General features: G+C 42.4%; 1 protein-coding gene across 1 annotated transcript; it reads left to right on the forward strand.

Annotated features, from left to right (window-relative positions):
• The first annotated feature begins 697 nt into the window (after positions 1–697).
• On the forward strand, positions 698–3,321 carry LOC124696306 (protein EMBRYO DEFECTIVE 514-like). Its single transcript, XM_047229042.1, has 2 exons — positions 698–1,096; positions 2,766–3,321. Exons 1-2 carry the CDS (start codon positions 776–778, stop codon positions 3,123–3,125), a joined length of 681 nt encoding a protein of 226 aa, XP_047084998.1. The 5' UTR covers positions 698–775; the 3' UTR covers positions 3,126–3,321.
• Positions 3,322–13,631: the final 10,310 nt, after the last annotated feature.

Raw genomic sequence — 13,631 nt, forward strand, 5'->3', positions numbered from 1 at the left:
AAAGCGGGAGGACCTTGTTCTAACTTTAGGTTGTAGCCGCCGCCTCACCATCTTGAAGAAGACACTACAAATATCTAAAAGAAAGAACTAAAACCGCCCGCCGGGGAGAGGCCATGGTCCGCTGCACCTCCAAGGCCCCAAGGCATGCGGAGGCGAGGCGGACCAGCAGCCCTAGATCGGTTTTTCCTGGAACGCCTCCTCTCTCTCTTCTCTCCGGTTCAGGAGCCTATATCTTGAACAATGTTATTTTAATCATTAAAGTACGATAATATCTAAAAAAAAAGATGCACAAAGTATGTAATCGTAGATGAAATATTGAATTTTCATTTAAAGGTACAAAATGAAAAGTTATATGTTCATTTTGACTTCCAAAGCCCATGTGGAAACACTGGAACATTTCTCTCAGCGCCCATGAAACATCTATAACGAACTGCTGGAAGTAAGATTTTTTATTTCCTATGAAATATTTAATCAAATTTCCAAAAGAATTCGTAAATTTCAATGACGATATTTCTGTACATACAGAATTGTAAAAAAGAAAGAGCTCTTTCCTCTTGCACTCTTGGGCTGGACTAGCGTGGGCCTCCTGGGCTCTATTCAATATTACTCCCGATGCGAGGTCTTGATGATTCTTAAGCACTCGATTCCCCACACAGAACCCCCAAAACCCTACAAACACGCCGCAGCCGCAGCCACCGCCACCGCCACCGCCACCGCCTCCCCGTCCGAGCCGTCGATCTCCGGCTACCCTATACCCCCACACCCATCTCCGGCCATGGCTGAACCCGAGGCACCCGCCGCCGCAGCCACAGCCATGGAAACCGAGGCCCCGGAGGCGAACCCTAGTCTGAAGAGGGAGCGGGAGGAGGGGGACGACTCCACCGCCGCCGCCGCCGCGACCGAGGCGGCGGAGGAAGCGCCTGCCAAGAAGGCCAAGGTGGAGGAAGATGCGAAGGAGGCGGAGGATGCCGCGGTGAAGGCAGAGGAAGGGAAGCCCGTGAAGTTGGGGCCCAAGGAGTTCGCCTCGGCCGTCGACATGTTCGACTATTTCTTCGCGCTTCTCCACTCGTGGTCGACGCAGCTTGATTTCAACAAGGTGAGACCGTCAGGGTTATCTGGCCTCGTGCTGATGCGGTTACATATTGACATATTGTTAAGCTTTTATTACAGTGATGTTCTATGTGTTTGTAGTCAGTTTAATCTCATGAGATTGTAGGCTACTACTGGCAGTGAAAAGCTGGTAGGTTGATTTGATTAGTTCGACGAGTTCATGCTGCCTGGACCGGATTAGGCAAAGTTATTTGCATCGATTTGCTCCAAGTAATCTACTAATAGGATTCGGTGCATGCGCTGCGAAGGTTACAAGTTTGCAGTAGTGAAGGTTGGGCGTGTTGTTGTAAGTTGGAACTAATTATGTGCGATGCTTAGGCCTCACAGCATCCTAATTTGATCCATTGCTGTTTTGGACGCTATTCCGCTAGAAAAGATTGAAGATTTGGGGTTTGCTTATGTGCATTCCAATGCTATTTGGTATCCTCAAATGTTCAGTCTTATGTAATGTTAGACCTGCCTGCACAGTAGCAACCTATTGGTTTGATTTGATTAGTTTCAGTGTTCTAGTGTGCTTGGATTAAGCATTGTTGATATTTTTCCTATTTTACTTCTGTTTCTTATTTCTCATATACAGTTACATTAGACATTTGTAATTAAGGGCTTTTGTCTTTGGCTGGATTTATTGGGCTTCCATGTGTGAATTTTCATTGAGTGGTTTTGTGTTTGTTTTTGCTGCATATGTAGTTTATTTTCATGTTGTATTTGCCCCAAGTTTATGTTAATTAATCTGTTCATGATTACCTTTGATATGACAGTGACAAGTAGCTCCAGTCAAGACTGAAAACCTCATTAGGTCGATATAATTCTGCATTGATATGTTTTTATTTGAAGTTGACATCGCTACCAGTCAGAAGGATATCTAGCTGGGACTTTGGTTCACTACTTTATTTCTCTGCAAGTGCTTTGTAGGCCATAAACTGCTTGTTTCAATTTGGTTGTGCATTGGTAAGGGCTTAGTGTTAGTATTGAGTTCTTAACAAAATATGTAAACCATCGCCTCAGCATTATTAACCCACCTTCCAAGTTTTTAGGTTCTATGTGGCTATGCATTGGACAGGGATTTTGTTGCCCTTCATGTCGTGTGCATTGCTAGACTTTGGTTCACTACTTTCCCTGCAAGTGCTTTGTAGGCCATAAACTGCTAGTTTCAGTTTGGTTGTGCCATGGCCATGCTCTTTTTGGTAAGGGTTTGGTGATAATATTGAGTTAATAAAAAAAAATCTAAACCATTACCTCAGCATTGTTAACTTACCTTCCAAGTTTTTAGGTCCTAGGTTGCTATGCATTGGGCATGGAAACTTTTGCCCTTCTTGTTGGACATAGCTAGACTTGTGAGCTATTTACTCTTATAGCTTCAGCATGGCATGATATGATATGATAATCAAGTGAATTGGGTCTATCTGTTGTTTTGGCGTAATCCTGTTTAAATTGATTTAGAAACTTCGAATTGGCTGGCCCTTGACCTGCTTATATGCAATTTAACATATTGACCACATTTTAGGATTATGTTAGTTTATGGGAGCTATACTTCATACTTTTGAGATGCCTATGATGTATTGTATGCTCTTCAAGCTTCAATTTTCCAGTTGACAGTTCATTATTGTCATCTGCATTGTGAGGCAGAGTGCTAATTTGCATCTTACGCTTTGCAGTATGAGCAAATGGTGTTGGAGGACCTGGTGAAGAAAGGCCATGCTGAGCCCGAGAAGAAGATTGGAGGAGGCATTGAAGCCTTTGAGATCCGCAACCACCCGGTGTGGCAGAGCCGTTGTTTCTTCGTTCGCAGGGTTGATGGCTCTGCTGACGATTTCAGCTTCCGCAAGTGCGTCGACAACATACTTCCTCTCCCTGAGGACCTGAAGATTGGCAAGAAGTCAAATGGCAATAAGGGTGGTGGTGGTGGCCACTACAGGGGCGGTGGTGGAAGAGGAGGAGGAGGCCGAGGTGGTGGTGGTGGCCGAGGTGGAGGCGGCTACCGCGGCGGTCGTGGCCGGGGTAGGCGTGGCAACTAGGAGGAACACAATAATAAGCCCCACAATTTTGCCTGTCCAATGCCAATCGTTGCAATTGAGGCAGGTTGTTGCAATTGAGGCATTTATCATGACCTATGCGTGTTTGTTCCCCTGTCATAGAGACCTATGCTCCACTTATGTACTGTGTGCAACTGATATATGATCCTTGGATGCTTTGCCATCACGCTGTTCTTTACTTTCTGTTATTCAGTTATTCCGTTGCTCTGTCAATGTTGATGCATCACCATCATTCAGTTATTCCAGTTTGGCGTGGATGAGGGCATGCGGTCAAATCGAGTTGGTTTTGTTCATGCGTTTTTTGCTGCGGTCTTGCTAAGAAACCTGCTTCAGAGCCGAATATATTCCTCGCCACTCCAGGCTGCTGCTGGTCTTTAGGACGACGCGATGATGATGATTCTCTCCGGGTAATCAGCGGAATTGACCAGTGAGTGGCTACTTTCTCTGGGTACGGAAAAAGATGGATGCTTTCTTGGTCACTTGTGGGCTGTGGCATATATATCCAGTTATGCACTAGCAGCATCTGTGCTGTGTTTCCGGGAAAAAAAGAGAGGAGGCAGCAGCACTAGTGCTGTCCGTTTGTCTGTTGCTTGCTTGCTCGTCAGCTACCACTGTTGTTGCTGGATTCTTGTAGCCTTTGTTGGCATCGGTAGTCTCTTCACGGAGCAATGGACTTGGAATACAATTCTTGCTCCACAATTAATTCCTTGCTTATAATTATGGCTAATGAAAGTGAGCCCATGGCACGCAAATATGCCCATACATATCCTCTTCGAATCAGACATGGCAACTGGGCTCTCTTGGTGACGTGCCTGCTAATGCGCACGAACGGGTGTGTGTATCTGTGGATAAGATCCACATCCAGCTGCTGCTATTGGTCTTTACTGCTGAAATCAGCATATGCCGCTGTCGCCGTCTCCCCGGAGCTTTGGACGCATGACGGCGAGGGCGAGTGCTCCAGCAACCTCCCTCATCTACCCATCTGCACGCTCTTAGATAGGTGATACTCCCTCGGTTTCATACTTAGAGCATCTCTAGCCCCCAAAGGTGCCAAATTTATCGTTTAGGGGATGTGTTTCCTTCGTGTCGCTTGGGAGATGTCGCTCCCCAGCCGCATCCACCAAACGCGACCCTAAAATTTTAAAATACTGCATTTTAATTTTAATAAATAGAAGAGATGTGTAAGTAACTTTGTACTAATATTACTGTACTAATATTTAAAACGGTGCAACATAAACAAATTACATTTTTTTTGGAAAAACATAAATAAATTACATATAAAAATTTAAACTACTTCTTCTTTGATGGCCCCCAGCCTCGTCGTCCTCACGGTGGCGCTTCCTGCTCGTCACCTCTTCCGAAGAGGCGGTGTCGTTCGACGCGTCGGAGGAACTTGTGTCCTCCTCGTCCTCGACGGTGCTCGCCGGCTGCGCCTTCGCCTTCGCTTTCACATCCGCCTCCGTCTTCGCTCGGGCCGCTGCCGCCTCAACCTCTTCCTCCTCCTTCTCCTCCCCCTCCTCCTCCTCGGACTCCCATTCCTCGACGATGTCTGGCGGTGAGGAATCATCGCCGCTACTAGGCATCGTAGCTTTGTCCCACCAGTGGCGTCATCCCGACGGCTTACCCTCGCTGTCGGTGTCTAATGGAAGCTGAGAGAGGTCGCTCATTGTGAGAGAGGAGAGGTTTCGATGAATGGTGGCCGGTTGTAGATCGGAAAGCGCATACGTAGGGGTCTTATTGAGCGCGGATGAACGGCGGTGCAGATATCAAAGAGAGCGGCGGTTGCTCTTCCGCGGAGTTCGCGCGTCGATCGACGCGGTTGCCAACGGTTCCCCTTCCCGGCAACTGCACCGTCGCTACGTAGGCGGCGGTTGAGCGTCCGACTGATACGTCCAATTTGCATCACTATTTTATATCATAATTTGCTGTTATTCATTGATATATTTCATATTGGGACACAATACTTATGTTATTTCATCTATTTTGCATGTTTCATGATTATTTGGAGATCGAGCACCGGAGCCGGGATTCTGCTGGAAAAAGTACCGTCGGGATGCAATATTTCGGAAGATCAACTGTGGAAGGAAGTTTTACCAAAAATCCTATTTTTCCGGATGACGGAGGAAGCCGGAAGGGGGAGCCAGCTGGACCCGGGGTGGGCCCACACCATAGGGTGGCGCGGCCCATGGCTCCGGCCGCGCCACCATGTGGTGTGGAGCCCCTCGGCCTCTTTCGCCTCCTTTTCTTCGCGAAACCCTTCGTCCCGAAGACCTAAGCCACGAGAGGAATCCTCACGAAGGGTTACAGCCGCCTCGCGGGGCGGAGAACACCGGAGAGAAAAGAGCTCTCCGGCGGGCGAGGAATCCGTCGGGGAAATTCCCTCCCGGAGGGGGAAATCGACGCCATCGTCACCGCCATCGAGCTGGACATCATCTCCATCACCATCATCATCATCTCCACCATCATCACCGCCATCTCCACCGCTGGACATCGTCACCGCTGTAGCAATTTGGGTTTGATCTTGATTGTTTGATAGGGGAAACTCTCCCGATACTGATTTCTACTTGTTGTTGATGCTATTGAGTGAAACCATTGAACCAAGGTCTATGTTCAGATTGTTATTCATCATCATATCACCTCCGATCATGTTCCATATGATGTCTCGTGAGTAGTTCGTTTAGTTCTTGAGGACATGGGTGAAGTCTAATTGTTAGTAGTGAACTATGGTTGAGTAATATTCAATGTTATGATATTTAAGTTGTGGTGTTATTCTTCTAGTGGTGTCGTGTGAACGTCGACTACACGACACTTCACAATTTATGGGCCTAGGGGAATGCATCTTGTACTCGTTTGCCAATTGCGGGGTTGCCGGAGTGACAGAAACCTGAGCCCCCGTTGGTATATCGATGCAGGAGGGATCGCAGGGCTGTGGTTAGATTTATCTTAATTACTTTCTTGTAGTTGCGGATGCTTGCAAGGGGTATAATCACAAGTATGTATTAGTCCTAGGAAGGGCGGTACATTAGCATAGGTTCACCCACACAACACTTATCAAAACAATGAAGATTAATCAACTGTATGTAGCGAAAGCACTAGACTAAAATCCCGTGTGTCCTCGAGAACGTTTGGTCATTATAAGTAAACAAACCGGCTTGTCCTTTGTGCTAAAAAGGATTGGGCCACTCGCTACAATTATTTCTCTCGCATTTTACTTACTCGTACTTTATTCATCTGTTACATCAAAACCCCCGAATACTTGTCCGTGAGCATTTACGAGTGAATCCTTCATCAAAACTGCCTCGTCAACACCTTCTCGCTCCTCGTTGGGATCGACATTCTTACTTATCGAAGATACTACGATACACCCCCTATACTTGTGGGTCATCAAGACTATTTTCACGGCGCCGTTGCCGGGGAGTGAAGCGCTATTGGTAAGCGGAATTGGTAAGGAAAACCTTACTCGTTTGTGCTGATTTTATTTACGCTTGTCTGCTATAAGTCATTATGGAGAGATCTTCTCTTCAATTTCTATTTGGGAAATCTACTACTACTGCAACGGTAGTGGATGAGGCGCCAGTGAGGAAGTAATACCATATAAAATACCTATGAAAATTATTGAACATGTTATGGATAACCGCTATGAAGGGGATGGAACTGTCCATCCTGGTGATCATTTACTGTTTTTGCATGAATTATGCGGGTTATTCAAATGTGCAGGTATTGCTATGAATGAAGTTAGGAAGAAACTATTCTCTATATCGTTGTCTGGTAAAGCGGCGCATTGGTATAAATTGCTGAAGAATGGTGATTCTCTTGATTGGGAGGACATTGTGCCTTTATTTTATTCCAAATTTTATCCTCCAAGTGAAATTCATAAAGATCGGAACCGCATATATAATTTCTGGCCTCATGATGGAGAGAGTATTGCCCAAGCTTGGGGAGATTGAAGTCTTTAATGCTCAAATGCCCCATTCATGAGCTTCCTGGTAACGTTATTATTGATAATTTCTATGCAAGACTTTCTTTTCAAGACAAGACCTTTCTGGATACTTCTTGTTCTGGATCATTTACACGCAACAAAGAAGAGTTTAAAAGGGACCTTCTTGATCGGATCCAAGAAAATACCGAAGGTTGGGAGAACGACAAGGATAGAGAATCGGTATAATTTATGATTATAAATGCATTGAAGCTTTTATGGATACTCGATACATTTCGTAATATGAGTGCTACATATGGTCTTGATTCTCAAGTTGCTTGCAAACCTTTATAAAGCTTTTGCCTCTCATTATGAATTGCCTAAGAAGAATTTTGATAAGTATCATGAACCGTATAAAGATAAAATTGATTCATCTATTAATAAGTGTGTTGTAGTTGAAACTGCCGATCGTGTTATCCCCGAAGCTTATATTGAAAAAACTCCTTTTCCTGCTAAAATGAAAGAGTACTCGTTATAAATAGTGCGGTTCATAAAAGTGAAAAGAAACCTAGAGAACTCGAAGAACAAATAAAAGTTGAACTCCGTTGTTGCAATTGTTAAAGATCTTGTGACTGAAAATGTGGAGGATGGTCATATTATTTTCTGTGAAGATGCTTCTAATATTGTTTCATATCCTAATAAACCCAAACAAGCTAGTGTTCCTATGATATCTGTTAGAATTGGTGATCATTGCTATTATGGCTTATGTGATATTGGTGCAAGTGTTAGTGCTATACCTTATGAGCTTTACACGGAGATTATGCACGAAATTGATTCTTGTGAACTTGAAGATATTGATGTGGTTATTCAGTCAGGCTAATAGAGAAACTATTTATCCAATTGGTATTGTTCGAGATGTGGAAGTTCTATGTGGTAAGATTAAATATCCCTGCTGACTTTTTGGTGCTTGGTTCTGCTTGCTAGTGATTACTTGTCCTATCATTTTTGGTAGACCTTTTCTAAATACTTGTGGAGCTATTATAGATTGCAAGAAAGAGAAAATTTTGACTAAATTTGCTGGTGAATCTTATGAGTTTAACTTCTCTAAATTTACTAAAACTCCTTATAAAGCTGATTTGCCTAGTAATGATTTTAAAATGGAGCAGTGTGCATCTATTGTTCTTGTTCCTAATAATCCTTTGCAGCAACATTTGGAGGATAGCGAGAGTGAAGTTTTTAGGAAAGAAAGAGATGAGCTTGAGGAGATTTTTCTTCGCCAACCTATTCTCAAGCATGATTTACCGGTGGAAGACTTGGGTACAACACCGCCACCAAAGGAAGATCCTGTTTTTGATTTAAAGCCTTTGCTTGATAATCTTAAATATGCTCATATTGATGATAAGAAAATATATCCTGTTATTATTAGTTCTAAGCTTACGGAGTTTGAAGAAGAAAGATTATTGCAAATATTGAAGAAACACCGAGGTGCTATTGGCTATACTCTTGATGACTTGAAGGGGATTTCTCCTCTATTTGCCAACATGCCATTAATATGGAAGATGATGCGAAGCCGAGTTGTCGAACCTCGGCGTCGTCTAATTCCTAAGATGAAGGATGTGGTAAGAAATGAGGTATTACGACTTCTTGAAGCTGGTATTATATATCCTATTGCTGATAGTAGATGGGTTAGTCCTGTGCATTGCGTTCCTAAGAAAGGAGGAATGACTGTTGTGCCTAATGATAATGATGAGCTCATACCTCAAAGAGTAGTTGTAGGGTATAGAATGTGCATTGATTATCGAAAAGTTAATAAAGTTACTAAGAAAGATCATTACCCTTTACCATTTATTGATCAAATGTTAGAAAGGTTATCTAAAAATACTCATTTTTGCTTTCTTGATGGTTATTTTGGGTTTTCACAAATTGCTGTTAAAGCTAAAGATCAAGAGAAAACCACCTTTACTTGTCCCTATGGAACTTATGCTTATAGGTGTATGCCTTTTGGTTTATGTAATGCTCCTGCTACTTTTCAAAGATGCATGTCTGCTATTTTTCATGGCTTTTGTGAGAGTATTGTGGAAGTATTCATGGATGATTTTTCTGTCTACGGGAATTCTTTTGATAGTTGCTTGCGAAAACTTGATAAAGTTTTGCGAGAGATGTGAAGAAACTAACCTTGTTCTTAATTGGGAGAAATGCCACTTTATGGTTAATGAAGGAATTGTATTGGGACATAAAATTTCTGAGAGAGGTATTGAAGTTGATAGAGCTAAAGTTGAAGCTATTGAGAAGATGCCCTATCCGAGGGATGTTAAAGGTATTCATAGTGTTCTTGGACATGCTGGGTTTTATAGGAGATTTATTAAAAATTTCTCCAAGATTTCAAAGCCTCTTACTAATCTTCTTCAAAAAGATGTACCTTTTGTTTTTGATGATGATTGTAAGGAAGCTTTTGAAACTCTAAAGAAAGCCTTAACAACTGCTCCTATAGTTGAACCTCCTGATTGGAATTTACCATTTGAAATTATGTGTGATGCTAGTGATTTTGCTGTAGGCGCTGTTCTTGGACAGCGAGTAGATAAAAAATTGAATGTTATTCATTATGCTAGTAAAACTCTTGATGCTGCTCAAAGAAATTATGCTACTACTGAAAAAGAATTGTTAGCTGTAGTCTTTGCTTGTGATAAATTTAATCTTATATTGTTGATTCGAAAGTTACAATTCATACTGATCATGCTGCAATTAGATACCTTATGACAAAGAAAGATGCTAAGCCGAGGCTTATTAGATGGGTGCTTCTTTTGCAAGAATTTGATTTACATATTGTAGATAGGAAAGGTGCTGATAATCCTGTTGCTTGATAATTTGTCTAGATTGGAAAATATTGCTTATGATCCTGTTCCCGTTAATGATAGTTTTCCAAATGAACAATTGGCTGTAATAAAGGTGAGCTCGCGAGACAGATCCTTAGGTATGCCGATTATGCTAACTTTATTGTTTCCAAGTACTTGCCTCCAACCTTTTCAGCTCAGCAGAGGAGGAAATTCTTTTATGACTTGAGGCATTATTTTTGGGATGACCCACACTTATATAAAGAAGGAGTGGATGGTATTATGCGAAGGTGTGTTCCCGAATATGAGCAACAAGAAATATTGAGTAAATGTCATGGTAGTGCTTATGGAGGACATCACGCCGGAGATAGAACCGCGCAAAAGGTTCTACAATCAGGTTTTTATTGGCCAACTCTCTTCAAAGATGCAAGGAAGTTTATTTTATCTTGTGATGAATGTCAAAGGGTTGGTAATATCTCCGGACGCAATGAAATGCCTATGAATTATACTCTTGTTATTGAACCGTTTGATTGTTGGGGATTTGACTTCATGGGACCTTTTCCCTCTTCAAAAGGTAACACTCATATACTTGTTGCTCGTTGATTATGTTACTAAATGGGTGGAAGCCATACCTACAAAAAGTGCTGATGGTGAGACCTCTTTAAAAATGCTTTTAGATGTTATTTTTCCTAGATTTGGAGTACCTAGATATATTATGATGGATGGAGGTTCTCATTTTATTCATGGAGGTTTTAGAAAAACCCTTGCTAAGTATGGTATTAATCATAGAATTGCTTACGCTTATCACCCTCAAAGTAGTGGTCAAGTAGAACTATCAAATAGAGAAATTAAATCTATCTTGCAGAAAACCGTTAATAAATCTAGAAAGAATTGGGCTAGTAAATTGAAAGACGCACTGTGGGCTTATAGAACTGCTTATAAAAATCCCATGGGAATGTCACCTTATAAAATGGTTCACGGAAAGGCTTGTCATTTACCTTTAGAACTAGAACACAAAGCTTATCGGGCTGTTAGAGAATTAAATAAAGATCCTAAACTTGCCGGTGATAAGAGGTTGCTACAATTAAGTTCTCTAGATGAATGGAGAAGTGAAGCTTATGAAAATGCTAAACTCTTTAAAGAAAAATTTAAAAAATGGCATGATAGAAGGATCATCAAAAGAGAGTTTAATATTGGGGATAAAGTCCTATTGTATCGGTCTCGTCTCAGATTCTTTGCGGGAAATTACTCTCGAAATGGGAAGGACCATATGTTGTTGAGGAGGTGTATCGTTCGGGAGCAATTAAAATTAGCTCTCTCCAAGGCAATGCTACGCAAGTGGTGAATGGACAAAGACTCAAGCATTATATCTCGGGTGATTCTTATAATGTTGATGTTGATATTATTCGAGTGGAAACACCGGAGGCTTTCATCAAAGGACAAATTGACGAGTCCGCGAACTCGACTTTGAATAGGTAACGATACTGGTAATGAAAAGTTCGCGATTTACTTTCCGAACATTATTTTTGCTGTTTTTGGAAAATAAGAAAAATTACGAGATTGAAACGGAGTGGAAAAGACGCACGAGGGGGTGCCACCACGGGCCGGCGCGGCCCGGCTCGGGCCGCGCCGACCCGTGGTCCGGCCGCCTCGTTGCCCCTTTCGACTCTAGTTCGATGCGGTACTTTCCGTTTGTTCCGAAAATTTTTATTATAAAATCCCCGGACCCTGGAGGTCCGTATATCGTTTTATCGACGTGTTTTGTTTCGAGTTGTTTCGCCGAGGATCTGTTTTCGGTTTAGAGGCACCATGGTCTCCAAGAACAAGGGCAAGGAGCTTCGGATGAAGATAATCGGGATCGTGAGTGGAAAGAAGAGGACAAGAGCGTCAAGGAAGAAGCAAAGGAGGATGAAGAGGAAGTCGAAGAAGTTCCGCAAGAGCACCCACGCACCACCATTGCAAGCATCGAAGTGGTGACAAACTCGCTCAACGCCAAGAAGAGCGCACGGATTAGGACCGGAGGAGGACTTCCCCGCCATTACCTAGCTCCAAGGACATCTTCTTCGGGCATTCACCATCCTTTCCACAATCTAATCTACAATAATCAAATTGAAAGGACTCCCGGGGCAGCACCTGCCTAGCAATTGGGATATAGATCGTTCTAACAATGCGGAGAAAGACGGAGCCCGAAGGCCGAAGGTTGGGGAAATAACTCCAAGAGTTGGGACTCGTCGTCGGACAGACTTCTTAACCGCGTCGAGCACAATTCGGAGATGATTCGCAACCTCATATACAGGATTGATGAGCTTCAGGAGCTTATTGAGAAGCTTGTCAGGAATTCATCACCACCATCACCAAAGGATTGATTCATCATCGGTATTGGCATCCCCTTGGTTTGTTCCAAGCTTGGGGAGTGCCGCGGTATCACATTATCACTACCTTTTACTTTTTACTATCAAGTAGTGTCATATCATGAGTAGGGAAGTTATCGTATGAGATGGGTTGGAGTGTGGAAGTATCTCTCCTTTAGTTTGTCTATGTATCCCTTGGTGTGAGTTATCGTTATGGAATATTAATGAGAAGTCTTATCATTTACATATTGCACACCTTATTTTAGTTTGCAATTTCTACTATATGATTGATCTTGATTTTAGTATTGGTACCACTTTGGGAGCATTAAGTAAATCTATTTGGTTTTGGCAAACTTAGCAATGGTCAATAGCAACAACACTTTGAGTTTAAGAAGAATAGAGGAAGTACATGTAGAAGATATTATTATCTTTCTTATCGGTTCTTAGCTTAGTATTCTAAAGTTAAAACTGTTTGTGCTTACAAGTAAGATGCATGATTGTTTCTATCACATGTATATTTGTTTGTTTCCCTCAACTCCTATGCTTGCTAATTAACCTTGCTAGCCAAAGACCTGTATTGAGAGGGAATACTTCTCGTGCATCCAAACCTGAACCCAAACCTATGCCATTTGTGTCCACCATACCTACCTATCTGCATGGTGTTTTCCGCCATTCCAAGTAAATACTTCATGTGCTACCTTTAAACAATTCAAAACTTATTACTCTTTATTTGTGTCAATGTTTTATAGCTCATGAGGAAGTATGTGGTGTTTTATCTTTCGGTCTTGTTAGGCAGCCTCCACTAAAGGACTAGTGGCTTCATCCACTTATCCTATAATTTTGCGATAAGAGCGGCAACGGGGTTCCCAGCCCCAATTAATCAACTTTCATTAATAATTCTCTTCACATGTTTTGCCCTGATTCATCGGTAAGCAACTTAATTTTGCAATAGACACTCCTCCATGGTATGAGATTGTTGGAAGGCACCCGAGGATTCGGTTAGCCATGGCTTGTGTAAGCAAAGGTTGGGGGGAGTGTCATCCTTAAATAAACTAAAGTACATGTGTAAACAAAAGAGAAGAGGGATGATCTACCTTGCTCGGTAGAGATAACGTCCTTCATGGGAGCCGCTCTTTGGAGGTTTGTTTGGCAAGGGGTTAGAGTACCGCTACCAGTCGTTGACAACAACAAACACCTCTCAAAACTTTACTTTTATTCTCTTTATATGATTTCAAAACTGAAAAAGCTCTAGCACATGATTTAATCCCTGCTTCCTTCTGCGAAGGGCCTGTCTTTTACTTTATGATTGAGTCAGTAAACCTATTTCCCTCCATCTCAAGCAAGCATTTGAGTTGTTGTGATCAAACTATTATATTGTGATTTGCTTCAT

Source organism: Lolium rigidum, chromosome 3 (assembly GCF_022539505.1).
Source record: "Lolium rigidum isolate FL_2022 chromosome 3, APGP_CSIRO_Lrig_0.1, whole genome shotgun sequence".
Classification (NCBI taxonomy): domain Eukaryota; kingdom Viridiplantae; phylum Streptophyta; class Magnoliopsida; order Poales; family Poaceae; genus Lolium; species Lolium rigidum.